At 53.2% G+C, this 20,457-nt stretch overlaps 1 protein-coding gene across 6 annotated transcripts in view; it reads right to left on the bottom strand.

Moving 5' to 3' along the window:
• Positions 1–243: 243 nt before the first annotated feature.
• SPG7 (SPG7 matrix AAA peptidase subunit, paraplegin) overlaps positions 244–20,457 on the bottom strand; it is a 68,497-nt gene continuing 48,283 nt past the window's right edge. For 3 of the 6 annotated variants that reach the window (XM_054534326.2, XM_002826767.6, XM_009251061.4), the window contains exons 10-17: positions 14,333–14,457; positions 12,512–12,614; positions 11,116–11,226; positions 7,329–7,444; positions 4,771–4,927; positions 3,931–4,097; positions 3,328–3,405; positions 244–1,127 (exon numbers count right to left, since the gene is read on the bottom strand). In XM_054534326.2, coding sequence (XP_054390301.1) covers positions 921–1,127; positions 3,328–3,405; positions 3,931–4,097; positions 4,771–4,927; positions 7,329–7,444; positions 11,116–11,226; positions 12,512–12,614; positions 14,333–14,457 — 1,064 coding nt within the window. In that variant the 3' untranslated portion in view covers positions 244–920. Of the gene's footprint in view, positions 1,128–3,327; positions 3,406–3,930; positions 4,098–4,770; positions 4,928–5,683; positions 5,826–7,328; positions 7,445–11,115; positions 11,227–12,511; positions 12,615–12,645; positions 12,688–14,332; positions 14,458–20,457 lie in introns of those variants that run through there. The other 3 variants (XM_054534327.2, XR_008514756.2, XM_063717803.1) reach the window with 3 other exon arrangements.

The following is a 20,457-nucleotide window of genomic DNA, read 5'->3' as shown; positions in this document are numbered from 1 at the left end:
ACTGCACCATAGGGAGGGCGGAAGCAAGGGGGCCGGAGTGGGAGCCGCGTGCCCCGGAACTCAGGGCCAGGGTGTCCTGGGTTGTCTTCTATCCCTACAGGGTCCAGGCCCCAGATTCCTACAGAAGGAGTTTTTCACTTAGTCCCTGCATTACTCAAATTATAAACTGAAACCACGAGACCCTGTGATCCAGGGCAAGCTCGCCAGCTCCTCTGCGTTAGAGCTGGCCAGACAATGCAAATGTAGATTTTCCAACCACAGAGTTTATTAGTAAAGTATCTCAACAGTTCTCAGAGCAGTAAAAACCAAGGCATCCCCAACACTGCATGCGTGACTAGACCACCAAAAAGTCCTCAACTTGCACCAGTCCACATGGCAGCAGGGGGCAGTGTTGAGTCCTCTGGAGCTCAGTGCCTGGGCCTGACTGTGTGGCCCCATTGATGAGCGAGCTGGATAACAGGGCCGCTGGAGATAGGACAATCGGCTCACAGGGTCCTTTCATGTCTGATCCCCTTAGCATTCCGAGGGAGCCACAGGAACTGGGGCGGCCGTGCAAGCGTTGGCATGAACAGGGGTCTGTTCGGAGTCTGAATGCTCTGCTGCCTCTGGGTGGCCTCAGCCACACTGGGAATGACTGTCCATAACCCTGGGAACTCGAGGTGTTCCACGCTCACTCGGGAAAGCACTGATAACCTTCCCCATGGGGGAAACGACTCACAAACACAGGACTCCGTCAGTAGTTTCTGCAGAGAAACTTAAAATCATGAAAAGGGTCATCAATAAACAGATCTCAGAAGTCACTGTGCAGGGACTACTGAGGGCCGCGAGAGGAAATGCAAACTCAGCTGAAAAGCAACTCAGGGTGGCTGAGTGAGCCCTCACTTCCCGGACCACCCGCACATGCGGCCAACACGTCCCAACTACTTGGGCCAAGTCGGCTCTTCGCCTCCAAGTGGGGGCTGCTGGGTCTCTTCGGTCTCCTCCTCTCCCAAGTCCTGTTTCTCCCTCTGGGCGTCGATCCACCTCTGCGGTGCGATCATTTTCTTCGGCCCATGGGGCGGTGGGCCAATGAGAGCCTCAATGTCCTCATAGTTTATCACTTCCTTTTCCAGAAGGGCGTTTGCCAGCTAGAAAGAACAGGCATAGCAGTGTGTGAGTCCCCAGGGCAGACAGAGCATCTCTATGTCCTGGGGAGGTGGCAAGAGGCGTGAGGGCCTGTCTGTGTGCAGGACACCCGGGACAGGCCACTTTCCCAGGGAAGCGGAGGCACGGAGGCAGCTCCGAAAGAAGAATCACCCCCATCTCAACCTCATAAATGATTTTCCTGCGGCCAGCCTCATTAATTTTTCTACTTCCATTCAAAATCTTGGCTTATTTTTGGCAACTGCAATTTCTTTCACCAAACAAGACATGCGTGTCTACAGGGAAGGAGACAGGTAAAACGCTGAACCCTCCTGATTGAGGAGAGCAACGCTGGGAGAAGGAATCTGAGGCGAAGTTGTGTGAGCTGAGACCTCTCAAGTTGGGGAAGTGAATTTCTGCCACTCTAGGTGGGATCCTGGAAAACACTTGAAATGCCGACTGTCCTGTGCCGGCGGCCCTGCCTCTGGGGTGGCCTGGCCCGACCACAGAAAACACTGCTACAGCCACATTTCACTGGTTTCTGTGAAGGCAGAACTCTTCCAGATGTTTTTTTTGTTGTTGTTGTTAATTGCCTGCTCCTTTCCTTACTCTTCCAGATTTTCTAAAGAAAATGGTAACCCCTGAAGCTAGGGTGATTTACCTGTGGCTGTATTGCAAGAGACAAACATTTCCTCTCTAGGGCTGGTATGAGATTTTACTAAGTTCTGCAACCCACTGAGTGTGTGAGTGGCTGGCAGTTCACACACGGGGCAGACACGCCACTCCTCAGCCAGTGAGAAGCCTCGCCTGCAGCTTTGCTCCTGTTGTGGCCCGAGCTCTGCAGAGCTGCTTTGTCGACTGTGACAAGCATGTGTCCACAGGCAGGCCTGCTTCAGCTGGGGACGGCACTGCCCACACCTGCCCAGAGGCGGCTGCTGCTGGTTGGGGATGACACTCTAAGGGCCCCAAACATGATCCCCATGTGACACACAGTGCTCGCTTGAAAGACACAAGGGGAGGCTGAAGAAACCACCACCCATCCACTGCCTACCCATCTGTTCACAACATGGGACAAAGAGCCGTGCACCCTTCCTGAGTTCTAAGCAGCAGTTACCAAAACCCAGGGACACAAATGTTCACTCCAGCTCTGCCCACTGTGAGAAACACATCAGACAATCCCAACTGAGGAACGTCCTACAAAACATGAGACCAATCCTCAAAACTGCTAAAGCCCTCAAAACAAGGGAGGTCTGAGGAACCGTAACCCCAGAGGAGCCTAAGGAGATGGGCGATCAAACGCCACATGGACTCCCAAGACCGGAAAGGACACTGGGGAGACTCAGCACATCTGAATCACGTGTGGACCCATCACCGCGGGTCGGCGGGGGCTCCTCAGGTGGGAGGACTGCCCCATGGGGGCCTCCACGGGGAGCGAGGCAGGGTGGCAGTGAGCTCTCTGCACCATGCCTGCAGCTTTTCTACATCTAACACTATAATCAGCGCAGGGCTGTGGCTAACGCCTGTAATCCCAGCCACTTGGGAGGCCGAGACAGGAGAATGCTTAAACTGGGGAGGTGGAGGTGGCAGTGAGCTGAGATTGCGCCACTGCACTCCAGCCTTGCGACAGAGAAAGACTCCATCTCAAAAAAAAAAAAAAACAAAAAAACACCAATTAGCCGGGTGCGTTGGTACGTGCCTGCAGTCCCAGCTACTCGGGAGGCTGAGGCAGGAGAATCGCTGGAACCCGGGAGGCGGAGGTTGCAGTGAGCCAAGATGTCACCACTGCACTCCAGCCTGGGCGACAGGGTAAGACTTTATCTCAAAAAAAAAAAAAAAAAAAAAAAAAAAAAAATATTCCTACTCTAAAATTAAAACTTTATTTTAAAAAAATGTTCAAGAAAAAAGTGTAAGACTTGGAAAAAGATTAAACAAAACCGACACAACATTGGTAACTGCTAATGGCAGAACAGGCACAGGAGACTTTGCGGCAGCCTTCTTTCTACCTTGGGGGAAACACACTTGACGAGTTCATGATCAAAAGTATGGAACATGTAAGTTTCAGCTGAGCTGGGTAGAATTCACATTGGCCAGAGTGTTCTCTGTACTCTGTGTGCCTTGGAAATACTTCACGAGAGTGGTGGGGACCGTGGGTGCCGTGCGGACACTGTGCGACACCGCAGCCCTCCTGCCTGGCCAGGGCCTCACCGCCTGCAGCTTGTCCAGGTTGTCCTGCAGCACCTTCTCCGTGTGTCTGTAGGCCTTGGCCACCAGCAGTCTTGCTTCCTGTGAGTGGAGGGAACTGTGTCAGGGGCAAGGCTGGCCGCCTGGCTCCAGCACCAAAGCACAGAAAAGAAATGCCGGACTGGGAACATGGCCTTTCCCCTCCCAGGAGGAACGGGACTCCTCAGCCGACAGGTGGTCTCCTGCCCCTATGACCACTGCCGGGAAAGCAGGGCTCCGCATGCCAGCCCACCCACCCACACCCACCCACAGCTGCCTCACAGGCACACACCGGCACTTCCTGGCCCAGTCTGAGGGCCATGTGGGCCCTGGGTCTATTGCTCAGTGTATTTATTTGATATTCTTCCCAGATTCACATCTATAATTTCATCAGGAGCATCTATGTCCTCATTTGAGAAAAAAATACTCCACAGGTGGGAACTACAGCAGAGCCCAGAAGGAAGAAACCCAGGTGGGGCCTGCAGCTGAGCTCAGCTGGGGTGGCCGTAGGCAGCCCTTGTGTGGCAGACCCAGGGACTCCCTTCCCAGGGAGCACGGAGGGCAGTGGTGTGGCCAGAGCCGACTCACATGGTCCATCATCTGCTGCAGGCCTTGGCTGAAGGGGCGCCGCCCGATGCCCATGAGGCCCTCCTGGGCCTCAGGGAAGGAGATGGGCCCGATGCCAGGTGCCATCCCAAACTGCTTCACCATGGAGTAGGCAATACGGGTGACCTTCCTCAGGTCGTCCTGTGCCCCTGGAGGGTGGGGTCAAGACAGAGGGATCCTCAGCACTGCAGGCGCACAGCAGCGCTGGGCCCCAGGCGTCCCGGTCAGAGCCCTGAGGCAGCACCGCCTCCCCATCCCCTTCCTCCCGAGGACCCACCGTGAAGCTGGACAGCAAGGATGGTGGTACCTCGCCACTGTTCCTTAAGAGAGTCTTAAAACTTTCAGAAATGCTCTTTTATTTGGAAATCTAGAACCTGGGGGCATACTGGAGCTCACTGCATAGCAGTTCTCAAGCACAAGCCCAGGCCTATGCGAGGCAAACCCATGGACCTGGAGCCCAGGGGCCCCTGGGACCCTCCTTCAGCTCTCTGGATATCCCAGTGAAGTAATGGCTTCAGAACTGTGAAGCTCCTTCAATTTTATTTCGTTTCCTGTAGCCATTACCAACAATTAACCAATTAAATGTGTTAAGAGTTGGCATATAGGTTTTTTGTCCAATTAAATTTTTTGTCCAATTAAATTATCTAAAAAGTCTTGCTTAGCTCCAAATCTCCTATGACCACAACTTATCTTTTACAAAATACTTAATAAATTCAAAACTACGTCTACACCAGATTCACCCCATGGCATGCACTGAAACAGAAGGAATCATGCAGGGAAAAGCGCTCTGAAACCTCCAGGGCCCATGCCGCTGCTCCTCACCAGAAGTGACCTTGTTGAAGGACAGTGCTTCTGAGGCCCGTCCCCCCAGGGCCATGCACATCCGCTCAAACAGCTGCTCCTTGGTGAAGAGGTGCTGGTCTCTGGGGAGCATCTGAGCAAAGCCCAGGGCGGCGTTTGTCCGAGGGGCTATGGAGACCTGCACAAGGTCAAGATGGCCCAGGTCAGTAGGCAGGATGTGAGCTTTGAGGAGGAAGGTGTGGGACTAAGAGGTCTCCGTCATTAAAGTGTCTCAAAGCAGGAAGGCAAATCTGCAGCATCTTTTACAACAATAGAGGACCCTAACACTCTAGACGGCCAGCCCAGAGAGAGCAGGGTTCCCACCACAGGTGCCTGTTCACACACTGCCGGGAAGTGTCTTCTCATACATGACTAGGCAGGCAGGGAGTCAAGACAAGGCCCGTAGAAGACAGCTGAGAGGTGAAGGACAAGTTACACCCCCGATGGCCGCTGCGCTGACCCCTCGCACCAGTGACAGCTACTGAGGGTTCAGAGCAATGAGAACCCCAGGATGCTGAGGGAGCAGAGGCTGTCCTCATCTCTGCTGCTCCCCCACATCAAGTGTGCAAGGAGGTGGGCGCGGGGCAACGTGCTAACCCAACAACACGGAACCGCTGAGTGGGAGATGGAGGGAGACAGGGCAGGGGCAGGTCCTTTGCTGGCCCAGCTGTTGTTTCTGAGAATTGTGGCAGCAAGATGGCCACATCCAAGTGCTCTGAGAATCCCGAGAGGACGCTTAATTTAAAATCTAAAACTGGGCCAGGCGGGGTGGCTCACATCTGTGATCTCAGTACTTTGGGAGTTAGAGGTGGGCAGACTGCATGATTCCAGGAGTTCCAGACTAGCCTGGGCAACATAACAAGACCCCTTCACTACAAAAAAATACAAAAATTACCCGAGCCACCAGTGGGGCATGCCTGTAGTCCCAGCTATGCGGGAGGCTGAGGTAGGAGGATCGTGTGAGCCCGGGAGGTGGAGGCTGCAGTGAGCTGTGATCGCACCACTGGACTCCAGTCTGGGCGACAGAGAGAGAGACCCTGTCTCAAAACAAAAAAAAGGCTCTAAATAACGGCTGCAGTGATGATCGCATTAATAACCAAAACAGTAACAGCCAATTCACAACCTTTTCCTGGCAGGACACTGAGCCTTGGGAAGGAGACTCACTTTTTCATTGTGACTATCTGACTTTTGTCCATCAAATACAGTAAAAATTCTTTTTTTTTCCCTTTGAGAGACAGTCTTGCTCTGTCACCCAGGCTGGAGTACAGTGGCACAGTCTTGGCTCACTGCAGACTCTGCCTCGCGGGTTCAAGCGATTCTTGTGCCTCTGCCTCTCAAGTGGCTAGGGTTACAGGTACGCACCACCACGCCCAGCTACTTTTTTGTATTTTTGGTAGAGATGGGGTTTCACCATGTTGGCCAGGCTGGTCTCGAACTCCTGACCTCAAGTGATCCGCCCGCCTTGGCCTCCCAAAGTCTCTGCATTAATTTTGATTTCTTGACATTACTGTGTTAAAACGTTGTGTTCATTGCTGAGTTTTTTAGTGTCCTGTAAATGGGACCCCCAGCTGAGTGTCCACTTGCCCCACAGTGGGCCTGGCTCTGGTCCCATGACTGCGGTGCACATCGTCAAGGAGCAGCACGGATCTGGTCCCCAAACACTGCCTCAGCCCTGCTGAGAGCCTGGGATGGGCACGATGCTCTCTGATTAACACCCAACTTTGCTACAACTCACACCTGAGAAACAATCATGGAGACCAGCACTGACAAACCAAGTTGGCAACTGCTACACTGTATGCATTTTTTGCAGCAAACCCTGAGGTAGGAACACAGCACTGCCGCCTTCTCAGGTGAGCTTCAAACCTGCACAGGTTCCTGGGGCTCCACTGTGAAGACGGCACCTGCGTTCCGAGTGGAGACCTCCTCTTGGCAGCACTCGGACTCCCGGTGGTGGAGCCACGTCTTAGAGAAGCTGTAACATCACCATTTGGTAAGAATAAACATCCATCGAGTTCACCGCTGCCTACAAGAGTAGTTTTTTGTTTGTCTGTTTGAAGTAGAGACAGTTTCGCCATGTTGGCCAGGCTGGTCTTGAACTCCTGACCTCAGGTGATCCACCATGCGCAGCCTAGAGTAGTATTTTTTAAATGTACACTCAACTCACTTCTTTCCAATGTTAGGAGTCATTTGGGGTGGACAGGCAAAGGCAGTGAAACCCCATTGCATGGTGTAACCTTCCAGGAGTCACCCCAGTAGCAGCACCATGCTCCGATGTGACACAGCCCACTCCTGCCTCCCACGTCCAAGTTCCCGCCCATCAGTCGTCTCCCACCCTGCTCCATGGATCATGACAGTGGCAGGCTTTCCTCTCACATGAGCTACAGACACAGGCGGGACTCCCCAGTCAGCTACAGACACAGGCGGGACTCCCCAGTCAGCTACAGACACAGGCAGGACTCCCCAGTCAGCTACAGACACAGGCGGGACTCCCCAGTCACCTTTGGCCAAGGCCCGTAGAGCCGGCACCTGCCAATACCCACCTTCATCACGGCCTCTGTGTGCTCCAGCATCCAGCCCACCAAGGCGTGGCCCGACTCATGAAACGCAACCACCTTCTGTTCTTCCTTGGACAGGATCTTGCTCTTTTTGGCAGTCCCTGAAAGAATGCCAGGGTGTGAGTCGGGCACGGTAGCTCATGCCTGTAATCCCAGCGCTTTCGAAGGCTGAGGCGGGCAGATCACCTGAGGACAGGAGATCCAGACCAGCCTGACCAATATGGTGAAACCCCCGTCTCTACTAAAAATACAACAATTAGCTGAGTGTGATGGCAGGCACCTGTAGTCCCAGCTACTCGGGAGGCTGAGGCAGAAGAATCACTTGAACCCGGGAGACGGAGGTTACAGTGAGCCAAGATCATGCCACTGCACTCCAGGCTGGGCGACAGAGCGAGACTCCGTCTCAAATGAGAAACAAACAAAAAAGAACGCCAGGGGATGTGAGCTGAGGCCCCGGACTCTCCCTGGCTGGGCCCTGCTCCTGCCCCGTGTGGTCAAAGCAAAGCTCTCTCTGCACATCTGCCTCTTGGAGCTACGGCTGCGGCTCTGGACACCCCAACTCAAAACGACACTCTTCAGGTCAAAGAGCTGTTGAAGGAGGTTGTGATTTCTTCTTTTATAAATGTTGCAGTCATCGAAATAGCTCCTGCTGCTTTTAGGAACAAGTGCAACCCTCTGAGGAGTCTCTCCTCCTGCACGATGGTTGGGGGTGCGCGCAGGGCCGGGACAGGGGTCACAGAACAGCAGCTTTTGACTTTCTCCCTGGAAGGACGGGCAGAAGTCTCCTCTGAGTTACGGGCCTCCTGCTTCCTTTCCCTCTTCCCTCAGACCTGGAGGGCCGGCTCCCATCCCCATCACTTTCTGGATCCTTATGGCTTCTACTCAGCCCTTCAGAAGCCTTTTGCCTCAGGGACAAGGCTTTTTTCCTGTCAGTGACAGGGTCTCACCCTGTTGCCCCGGCTGGAGGGCAGTGGCGCGATCATGGCTCACTGTTGCTTCAACCTCCCAGGTTCAAGCAATCCTCCTGCCCCAGCCTCCTGAATAGCTGAGACCAGAGGTGTGCTCCACCACCATGCCTGACTAATACTCTTTATTCTTTTCTTTTCTTTTTTTTTTTTTTTTTTTTTAAGAGATGGGGTCTTGCTGTATTGCCCAGGCTGGTCTCAAACTCCTGGCCTCAAGCAATCTTCCTGCCTCAGCCCCCAAAGTGCTGGGATTACAGGCATGAGCCACAGTGCCCAGCCAGGGACAGATGTTTGCATTAAATCTCCCCTGTTCAGCTTACGGGTGAGGCTTCATTTCCTGTCTCAGATTTTCCACACATCTGTAAGTGTCCATTCTGTACAACTTGAGTCAGCTCGTGGTCCTGAGCACTCAAGTACGTCATGCTACTGGAAGCGTCCACCATGTACAACTTGAGTCAACTCGTGGTCCTGAGCACTCAAGTATGTCATGCTACTGGAAGCTTCCACCACCACTTTACTGCAAGGCTTTAAATCCTAAGACACACTGGCTATGGCCAATGAATTACTTCAACCAGAGCTGGCTACAGGACTATGTATAAAGGCACGAGACCACAGGGCTTACAAGACAGGCTTTACCTGAAAACAAACGAGCGTTCTAGTATGGACAAGCGCAGACAGGCCGTTGACACCAGAAGGAGGGACAAGCTCAGTTCAACAGGGATGGCACAGCCAAGCCTGCAGCCTGGGCACCAGGAGGACACCACGCTCAATCGCCCATGCCAGTGGCAAGAGATGAGCACTTAGGAGCGTCTCTCCCACCCAGCATCTGGGCTCCCCATGCTCCCTGCACTTCCTTTAATCAGACCATTCAGGCATTTGCTCGTGAACCTGCAGTGACCACTCCCCATACCCTGTGCGTACGGCCCGTTGCCACACACTCTCTTCTCTCTGCCTGACCCTTCACTTCTGCCTTGTGGGATATGGGGACGGAGGATGGCCCTCCCCACTCCTGGCGCCCTCCCTGCCCAGGATCTGTGAATAGTAAGTCTTTGAACATGTTTCCTACTGCGGTGGGGGCTGAATTTGTACCTTCCACAAGGAAGAACCAGGGGCTGCCCAGGCTGGGTTTTCTCGGGGTCGTGGGGGGACACAGGGCAAGCTCCCAGCACCAGAGCGATGGCCAGGCAGGCATAATCTGGACACAAATCAGACAGGAGCCACGGGGCGTCTGCCAATGTGAGCAAGTTTCCTGGAGGGACTCATGGACATTAAGCTGTCCACCACGGGGTCAAAGACACATCCCTTGAAGGGTGCAGGATAACCTTCATCTCCCTTGAGTGCAGGACTGCTGACCGCCAGGCACTGGACCCTGGTTTAGCTGGGGGCTCTCAAGACTCAGGCTGTCCACACTATAGATGAACACAGAGGACCCACTCGGTGCATCACACACGTGAGATGGCGTCCTGTTAGTATTTTCCTTTTTTCTCCTGGAGTCGGGGGCCTAGCTCTGTTGCCCAGGCTGAACTGCAGTGGTATGATCACGGCTCACTGTAGCCTCAACCTCGTGGGCTTAAGCCATCCTCCTGCCTGGGTCTCCCGAAGAGCTGGGCTTACAGGCATGAACCACCACACTCTGCCCTGGCTGTATTTTCTTTCAACTGGCCTGTAGTTCCCACTCAGTCCTTCCTGCTTTGCTACTATTATCAAAAGCTTATCAATTTCCACATAAAAGTAAATGGTTACACGAAAATAAATTTCAGTAAGACACAGGCAGCGCCAGTCCTCTCGACCCGCGGGGCTGTCGGAGAGAAGCCAGGTGTGTTTTGCAGTGTCTGGCACAGCAGCTGGCCCCACTCCTCTGCAGGGACCCACTGCTTTCCCAAGCTGAAGCCCTGGGGACCTGCAAGAGGCGTGTTTGTGCTAGGAATTCACTCGAATTGAGGGTGAGGAACTCAATTCTTGCAGGGATAGCTCGCAAGGGAGGCTCGTGTTCCTCCAACACCTGGGGCAAGAACCACTTCCCTTTTCAAACGTTCAACCTGTCTCAGACTGACAGTGCGGGTCTGAACTCCATTCCATGAGATGACTGATCACGTCTGGGTGTTGCCATCATAGCTATGGAAACCTCCATCAGCTCCGATTCCCAGTTTGGTACTCTCTCCTCACAGGCATCGCAGACCCCACACTAAGCAGCCACGGAACGGCAGTCAGAGGCAGCCAGCCCACTGGTCACCCATCATCAAAACTCATCTCCTGTTCCTACTGACGGTCAGGACCATGAGTTTCACCAGAGGTGGTGCTGCAGATCCACACCTCTCCGCAGAGCCCCTACTGCGCCGAAGGCACAGCTGTCCCTCCAGGGCCACGGGCGGCAGCAGCCCTCCGGTCCACAATCAGCGGATGGAGCTCAGCCCCCATGGGGCTGGGGCTAGGCTGAGCCCACCACACCCAGGCTGGCAAGGCATTTTTAGTTTTTTATTTTTATTTTTGGGGGGGGCATTTTTTATTTATATTTTTTCACTTTCTTTGGCAAGGCATTTTTATATTTCTGTTGGACGAGTGTCTCCTCTTAGGTAAATCTGTGATATTTTAAACTAAGGAAAAGTACGACGCCTCATACAGACACGAGTTACATAAACTGAAACGCAATGTGTGTTCCTTCCCGTGTGAGGGTCCCTGCCACTAAATCACAGGACGCCCAGGCCTGGATCTGGCTCCATCCACCTCACCTCTAAATACCTGCCTGGGTATTTCTGGGGTTCAAGCCCTGCTAAGAACGGCCTTCACCGAGGGCGCGCCCCCTGTACCTGCAAGGACGCGCTCCACGGCGTACTCGAAGTCGAGAGTGTGCACGGAAGTGTGTCCCTCCCGTGCCGCGTGCAGCGCAGCCTCATTGCAGATGTTGGCGATGTCAGCCCCTGTCAACACAAACAGCCACAGCGTGGGTGGGGTGGGTTTCTGCTCTCTCTCAGGGCTTAAGAGGAGAAAGGGGCCCTCAAGGAAGAACAAAGATGGCCAAGTGTGGTGGCTCACCCCTGTAATCCCAGCACTTTGGGAGGCTGAGGTGGGCAGATCACCTGAGGTCAGGAGTTTGAGACTAGCCTGGCCAACAGGGTGAAACCCCATCTCTACTAAAAATACAAAAATTAGCTGGGCGTGGTGGTGAGTGCCTGTAAAACCAGCTACTCAGGCGGCTGAGGCAGGATAATCGGTTGAACCCAGGAGGTGGCGGTTGCGGTGAGACAAGATCACGCCACTGCACTCCAGTCTGGGAGACAGAGTAGGACTCTGTCTCAAAATAAATAAGTAAATAAATAAAAGGAAGAACAAAGAGGGAAAAGAGACCAAGAACCAAGAGTGCTGGTGAGAGTGTGTGGGAGAGAGGCACGGGGAGCTGGCGCCAGGAACAGGGGTGGGCAGAGCGTCACGGGGAGCTGGCGCCAGGAGAAGAGGTGGGGAGAGTGGCAGGTGCTGGCGCCAGGAGCAGAGGTGGGGAGAGCGGCAGGCACTTGCACTGTGTTCCACTGAGGGCATTCCACAGACGAGATACAGAACCGCCAGGCTCCATCCGCCCTGACGCCCATCTCTCCTCCCAAGGGCAGTTCCACACCCCATCTTGTGACTGATTCTACCTAACAGCTCATGAGCATTGATGGCAAAGAAATTAAAGGCTCTCTAGTAACCACAAAATTCTAGTGAAAGATCTTAACCAATAATCAAAGGGCAAGTTCATCTCATAATAAAAGGGAGGTTTGTTGACATTAACTTTTAAAATCTGAGCCACACAGCAGGAAAAGCATCTTGAGGCATGATTTCTATTTCTACAACTTGACAGAGACTGTGAGGGTCAGAGGGAGGCGGCTTTGCCGGGACTGTGTGGTCTGACCCCGGGTCTGACAGGAAACGCCGGGATGACTGGTCACTTTGTGGAAGCAAACATAACTCCACTATCTCTGGAGTCAACACAGACCTGGAACCACCGTCTGCTTTTCCACCCCTGGGGCGGAGGACGGAGTTTGGGTGCCGTCTGGACCTCCTGCCGTCCCATATGCACATCAGCTCCCACTCAGGCTTGTACTGAGCAGGGGCCCCCAGAGAAGGAGCAGCGCCCACCCCATAGAGGAGGCCTCAATGCTGTGTACACAGGTGAGACCACCTGCCCTCAGGACCTGACACTGCCTAGGCTGCGGGTTGAGAACGTACCACTGAATCCTGGTGTCAGCTCTGCCAGACGCTGGGAGTAAAAGGTGCTGGACTGGGTCAGCTTCAGGCTCTTCAGGTGCTGCTCAAAAATCTCCCGCCTCTCCTGCCAAAATCAGGGGAGGAGGACAGACCGTTGGGCTCACGCCCAGTTACTGCCGCAGGTGCGTCATGTTTGTCTGTGGGGAGAGAGGGGGTCCCTGACGTGCCCGCCCTGAGGACAAGCCTCAGCTTCCCAAGTAGCTGGGAATACAGGTGTATGCCATCACGCCTGACTAAGTTTTGTATTTTTAGTAGAGACGGGGTTTCGCAAAGTTGGCCAGGCTGGTCTCGAACTCCTGGCTTCAAGTGATCCACCCGCCTCGGCCTCCCAAAGTGCTGGGATTACAGGCGTGAGCCACCATGCCTGGCCACAAGCAGCATTTTAAACATGAACAGAACGCTCTTGGATGGCTAGGCCCGTGGCTCACAGCTGTAATCCTAGCACTTTGGGAGGCCGAAGCAGGCAGCCTGGCCAACATGGTGAAACCCCATCCCTACTAAAATACAAAAATTAGCCGGGCATGATGGCGGGTGCCTGTAATCCCAGCTACTCAGGAGGCTGAGGTGGGACAATCACTTGAATCCGGGAGATGGTGGCTGCAGTGAGCTGAGATCGCGCCGCTGCACTCCAGCCTGGGGAATAGAGTGAGACTGTCTCAAAAACAAAACAAAACAAAAAAATGCTCTTGGAAGCCGAGGTGGGTGGGGATCACTTGAGGCCAGGGGTTTGACACCAGCCTTGGCAACACAGCGAGACTGTTAAAAATTAGCCGACACGGTGGCGCATGCCCATAGTAGTCCCAGCTCCTCAGCTTGAGCCCTGAAGGTGAAGGCTGCAGTGAGTGGTGATCGCAGCACTGCACTCCAGCCTGGGTGACAGCGCAACACCCTTTCTCTAAAAATTAAAAGGAAAAATTAAAAAGAAAAAAGAAAAAATTATAGCAGAATAGCTAATGAAGCATGTCACACATAGCAAACGCTTACTCTGCAAAACTTCCAATTCCCACACATGTTCCGTGCGTCTAAATCCTGATGTAAAATGTTTCTTACACAGTCAAAAAGCCAGGAGCCGCCCTCCCCTGGAGAAGCTGTGTCCCAGCGGGAAGGGCTTCTGCTCCGCCCTTCACTCTCCATCCCAACAGAGGCTAAGCACCAGCTGAGGCATCAGGGCAGCCTCTGTGTGAGCCCAGCCCTGCTCCCCAGGCTGCACTGATGGAACATTAACCCACCAGCAGACCCCGAGGCCCTCTCTCCAAACCCTCCACTCCATGAGCTGAACTCCTGCTCCCTCAGGGCAGCAACAAAGGCCCTTTGGCCAGGAAGTGTAAGGTCCAACCAGAGCCCTGTGACAGAGGAGGGATCAGGCAAGAGGCCTCAGGACTTCTACTCCCACCCCAATCTCAGGGCAGCTGCACAGTCCACGTCCCCAGAGCCCACGCTACGGATGGAAGTGATGCCACACAAGGATAAAGTTTCCCACGATTTTTCCTCCTGGATTTTGTTTCAACGGATTTGCTATAAAAACCAGACTGATACCCAGGATAAAAGGAAAACCAATAGCGGGTGAACAGAACTGCAAAACCCCGAGCAGTGAGTGCAGCAGGTGGGCAGGTCTGCCAGGGGGCGTGCAGCCGATGCGGGGGCCACGCTGGACACTGCCAGCACCTGTGGGGCTGTGACAGGCTTCACACCAAGAAGTGTCTTAGAGGAGAGGCCAGACCACTCAGAACGAGAGTGAGGGCGGCCCGGGGGAGTGGGAGAGGCTGGGGTCCTGGCTCCGACCTGCAGCGTGGGAAGATCGATGAAGACGTGCCGGTCCAGGCGGCCTGGCCTCATCAGAGCACCGTCCAAAATGTCAGCTCGGTTCGTGGACGCCAGGACGATGACATGGTCTGTGGTGCCCATTCCTGAGGGGACAGAGCAGACAGTGGCCCCGAGGGTGGGGGTCCTGACACAACAGATTTCCCCTGCAGGTTCCCCTTCAGGATACAGGAGGGAGAGAGACCCCCCCCCCAAGGCCCAGAGAGAAAGGAACAGCCCGGTCCTTCTGAACTAGGAGCCGTGATCCCCATCGCTCCCAGCCAACATCACCAGGAGGAACAGGAATTTGCCTATTTTGACAAGTGAAAACAGCAACGCCGTCCCTAGGGCTGGCTACTGAGGCAGAACTGTCCAAGGCCCTCCTGGAGCTCCCACAGCATCCTGGAGTGTCTCCCTGTCCCACGGTGCCATCTGGGAGTCGGTCCTAACAGCCACCCCGCCCCCACCACCCTGTCATTATTATTGTGACTTTGTAACATTTTAGCTAACACCTCGCTTTAGGCTGTGACTTGGAAACATTTTATCTTCAATGCCTGGCCTTAGGCCCTGGGTTTCAGGCTTGAGGTTTGTCATCAGAGAATTTAAAAGTGAGTCCAGAAACGATCGATCACTGATCCCTGGTGTATGTGAACCTTGACTGGCCCTTGATGTGAATAAATCAACTGCGAAACTAGATTTATGAAGCTGCTGGGAACACCTGACTAGATGCTTGTAAGAACATTCAGGTGTTATGATGCTGTGATATTTCTCTGAATTTAAAGAAATGTACTCAGAACATATAAGATTCAAAACTATGGGTTTGCTTTAAAAGAATCCAGTCCACTGGGTGCAGTGGCTCACGCCTGTAGTCCCAGCACTTTGGGAGGCTGAGGCAGGCAGATCACGAGGCCAGGAGTCCAAGACCAGACTGGCCAAAATGGTGAAATCCCACAAAAGATACGAAAAATTAGCCAGGTGCGGTGGCGTGCACCTGTAATCCCAGCTACTCAGGAGGCTGAGGCAGGAGAATTGCTTGAACCTGGGAGGCAGAGGTTGCAGTGAGCCAAGATGACACCACTGCACTCCAGCCTGGGCTACAGGGCAAGACTCCGTCTGGGAAAAAAAAAAAAAAGAATCCACTGGTGGCCAGGCGCGGTGGCTCACGCCTGTAATCCCAGCACTTTGGGAGGCTGAGGCAGGTGGATCACCTGAGGTCAGGAGTCCTAGACCATCCTGGCCAAAAGGGTGAAACCTCGTCTCTACTAAAATACAAAAATTAGCTGGGTGTGGTGCGTGCCTGTAGTCCCAGCTACTCGGTAGACTGAGGCAGGAGAATCGCTTGAACCAGGAGGCGGAGGTTACAGTGAACCGAGATTGTGTCACTGTACTCCAGCCTGGGCGACAGAGTGAGACTCTCAAAAAAAAAAAAAAAAAAAAAAAAGGAAAAGGTCCACAATAAACAGTGTTAAAAGCAAAGATGTGACAAGACCTACCTTGACTAATGTAAGAACAGGACCCACCATGACTAATGTAAGAACAGGATCTAGCCGGGCGCGGTGGCTCACGCCTGTAATCCCAGCACTTTGGGAGGCCGAGGCGGGCGGATCACGAGGTCAGGAGAACAAGACCATCCCGGCTAACACAGTGAAACCCCATCTCTACTAAAAATACAAAAAATTAGCTGAGCGTGGTGGCATGCGCCTGTAGTCCCAGCTACTAGAGAGGCTGAGGCAGGAGAATCACTTGAACCCAGGAGGCAGAGGTCGCAGTGAGCCATGCCACTGCACTCCAGCCTGGGCGACAGAGCAAGACTCCGTCTCAAAAAAAAGAACAGGATCTACCATGACTAAAGAACAGGACCTACCGCAACTAATGTAAGAGCAGATCTACCATGACTAATTCAAGAAACCCTTAATAATCCCAGCACGTTGGGAGGCCGAGGTGAGAGGACCATGTGAGCCCAGGAGGTGAAGGCTGCAGTGAGCTATGATCATGACCCTACACTCCAGCCTGTGCAATGGAGCGAGACCCTGTCTCCTGCAACCCCATGTTCTTAGGACAGGACCTTGAACGCTCTGAGGGGGCTGAGGGGAGGGGCCTGACCAGCTTCTCCAGGGCCACTGTCCTGAGCCTAAGCCGCAGCCGCCAGGTCTGCACAGCAGCTCAGTCCAAGCCACACCCCACTCCCAAGCAAATCGCTCCCGAATTTCAAACGAACTTTGAAAGACACAACCATTCTCCCTGGTTCCACATGTCAGAATGTGATAAGGATGCTGAGTCCTCGTCACATTTCTAGAAGGGAGGTCACAAGAGAGCCACCTCGCCAAGGCAAAGGCAGTGCCTTAAAATGATGGTGACTTTTCAAATAAACTCACAAACAAAAACAGGCAGCAGAAGCACAGGTGCCTTGTCTCACTATGACACAGGGAACAAGAGGCTGGGGAGGGTGGGGACTGGGACCCGAGCTGGCCCCTCCAGAGCTGTCTGGAAGGCCTGCCAAGGCTTACTGCTCAGTGTCGTGGAGCGCCTTCCTTGCAGAGGCTAGGGCTGTGGATACAGAATTCTGAAAGATTGTATAAACAGTGAAAAAAATGGGAAAAGTAATAGGAACATTGGTCTCAAGGAAAAACAGCAGCCAGGCCAAACAGGTGCAGTGTGAGCTCCTAGAGGGGGGCGGCGCCGGGTTCAAGCACAGCTCGGCCTTCAGCAGAGCCCAGCCACCCTGCGGGGCACGTGCTCCCCACCGGGCCGCTATGTGTCAGGGACATGTGGTTTCAGGATACGGACTTCCTGGGATTGGATCCCTGGTTTGACTTTTTAAGTTTTGTATTCTGAGAGTAACAGATACACAAGAAATTGCAAAAACACCCTTTGGCCCTGGTCCCCCGCAGCTGCGTGTTCAGTAGCTGCAAAACAAAGGCAAAGCCAGGAGACTGACGCGGAAACGCCAGGCCCCCGCTCAGACACCCCCACTCCTATGTGCTCTCACCTGTGTGTGCTCCACAGATGGACACCTGTGTCACACACACGTTCACGTAACCAACATCTCCCATCAAGACACAGAACCGCCCGCCCCAGAGGCATCCCTCCTCCCTGCAGACCTCCCCTAACTGCTGACAACCAGTAACCTGTTCTCCATCCCTAGAATTTTGTTATTTTGACAATTTCATACAAGTGGAGTCATATGATACTAAGCCTGGCTCTTCTCACTCGGCGTCATTTCCTTGTTGCTGCGGGAAGAAAGTTTCCTTCTACTGCTGTGTAGAACACCATGATAAGGATACACCAGTTTCAGCTTTCTATCACTGTGTAGAACACCCTGATAAGGATACACCAGTTTCAGCTTTCTATCGCTGCGTAGAACACCATGATAAGGATACACCAGTTTCAGCTTTCTATCGCTGCGTAGAACACCATGATAAGGATACACCAGTTTCAGCTCTTCTATTTCTGCGTAGAACACCATGATAAGGATACACCAGTTTCAGCTTTCTATCGCTGCATAGAACACCATGATAAAGATACACCAGTTTCAGCTCTCAGCCTCTGAATGACACCTGCGTTGCTTCCAGTTTTTAGCTCTTACAGGTAAATGAGCGTCGGCGCCCAGGCATTTCATGTGAGCCTAAGTCTTTGCTTTCCTGGGATGAGCACCCAGGAGGGTGGACGCGGGGTCATGTGGTGAGCACACGTTTAGTTTTTTAAGAAACTGCCAAACTGTTTCCCAGTGAGGCTGCACCACGTCACACCCCCTTCAGCAGCGTACAAGGGATCTGGTTTCTTTGCATCCTCAGCAGCGTGTGGTGTTGTCACTGTTTTTTGAGTTTTGTTTTTGAGATGGGGTCTCGCCCTGTCGCCCAGGCTGGAGTGCAGTGGGGTGACCACGGCTCCCTGTAGCCTCGAACTGCCAGGCTAAAGTGATCCTCCCACCTCAGTCTTCTGAGCAGCTAAGACTGCAGGTGTGCACCACCACTGCCAGCTAATTTTCACATTTTTTTTAGAGACAGAATCTCACTATGTTGCTCAGGCTGGTATCAAACTCCCAGGCTAAAGTAATGCTTCCAACTCAGACCCGCAAAGTGCTGGGATCACAGGTATGGCCCAGATCCGGGCCAGTCACTGCTCTTTACTCTAGCTCTCCTATGAGGTGTGTGTTCCTATTAAAATCTCAGCAAGATACTTTCGTAGATAGGAACAAGCTTATTCTAAAAATTATAGGAAAAGGCAAAGGAAGAGATGAAACAATTCTGGTAAAGAACAAAGTGGGAGGAACCACTCCACCTGCTCTCATCTCACGTAAGCAAGAGACCAGTTGTGTGCGGAAGGACAGACTCACAGAGTCAGCACAGACCCCCACATCCACCGGAGCTCCGGCAAAGGTGCAAGCACAACTTGGAGAGAAGACAGCATTTCACACCAGTGGGGCTGGAGCACTTTTCCACAGGCAGAAAATGAACCTGACCAAACCTCCCACTTCATGTAGACGTTAACTTAAAGTAAGATCATGGATTAAATCTAAAACTTCTATAAGAAACCCATAAGAGGCCAGGCATGGGGGCTCACACCTGTATTCCCCACACTTTGAGGAGCTGAGGTGAAAAGATCATTTGAGCCCAGGAGTTCAAGAGCAGGCTAGGCAACAAGGTGAGACCCCAACTCCACAAAAAAAATTCTTTTTTAATTAGCCAGGCATGTTGGTGCACACACCTGTGGTCTGAGCTACTCAGGAGGCTGAGGTGGGAGCTATGGCTTGAGTCCCAGAGGCTGAGGTTGCAGTGATTCATGATCACACCACTGCACTCCAGCCTGGGTGACAGAGCAAAACTCTGTCTCAAAGAAAAGAAAAAAGAAACCCACAGGAGAAAATCTTTAGGATCTAGGAATAGGCAAACAGTTCTTTTATTTGTTTGTTTTTTTGAGACGGAGTTTCGCTCTTTTTTGCCCAGGCTGGAGTGCAATGGCGCAATCTCGGCTCACTGCAACCTCCGCCTCCCGGGTTCAAGCAATTCTCCTGCCTCAGCCTCCCGAGTAGCTGGGATTACAGGTACACGCCACCACGCCCGGCTAATTTTGTATTTTTAGTAGAGACAGGGTTTCTCCATATTGGCCAGGCTGGTCTTGAACTTCTGACCTCAGGTGATCCACCATGCCCGGCGGGCAAACACTTCTTAGACTTCACAGTAAAAACAAGATCTATAAAAGCAAAAATTGATAAACTGAACTTTATCAAAATGAGCAGCTTTTGCTGTTCCCTGTTAGAGGGTGAAAGGACAAGGGACACATGGAGAGAGAATGCGTAAACCACATGTCCAAAACAGGGCTGTGTTCAGAGCCCTGGAAAACACTCAGAACTCAGTCAAGACACCCGCTGAGAAAATGCCCCCTCGGGCCTCGAGCTCCCACCCCTTAGCTCCTGCCTGGGTTTCCCACAGTATCCTCAGTGTTCGGGGCTGCCTGCTGGTCCACCATCCCTGGGACCTAAGACATTGTCCAAAAAAACAAGCAACCAAACTCAGGATAAAGGACCGGCTGCCACAGCCTCACTTTCCAGAGGGCCCCAGACAGGACCCCTGAGAGGCCCTCAACTTGCCGCAGGACCCGACAGTTTGGTGGATGTTTTTGGGTCAGAGGCTCCTTCCATTCCCTGTTGGAGGTGCATGTGGAGGATGGCAGAGCAGGCAGAGGCGGCACCACAGGGAGCAAGCCACAGACAGAAGCTAGACCTGACCCCGCTCTCCCGCTCAGAGCCTGAGACCCTTGAACCAGCACCACTTCCTCTGAGAGGACAGAGGGCGGGAACAGCAGCATCACCTCTGGGCCATGAGCAAGTGCTCAAGAGCTGACTCAAGTGGGAATAAGCCACACTGCCAGCCCCTCCCTGCCTGGAGAGCCCAGAAGCCCAGGCCTCCTCCTGTCCATCCATCCCCCAGGCTCACTGTCCATTCTGGCTTGGACCTGGGAGAATTTCCCCTAGTGCTCTCTAAATGGCTCTTGTCAAGATTTTACCAACAGGACTTCCACATCGAGTGGGTGACAGTGGATGCTCTGGCTATGTGGGCGTGGAGGGTACTCGTGCTTTCTTTGAGGGATGTCTCAATGCACCAGGA

Source organism: Pongo abelii, chromosome 18 (assembly GCF_028885655.2).
Source record: "Pongo abelii isolate AG06213 chromosome 18, NHGRI_mPonAbe1-v2.0_pri, whole genome shotgun sequence".
Classification (NCBI taxonomy): Eukaryota; Metazoa; Chordata; class Mammalia; order Primates; family Hominidae; genus Pongo; species Pongo abelii.
This window is presented reverse-complemented; position numbering and strand designations above follow the sequence as displayed.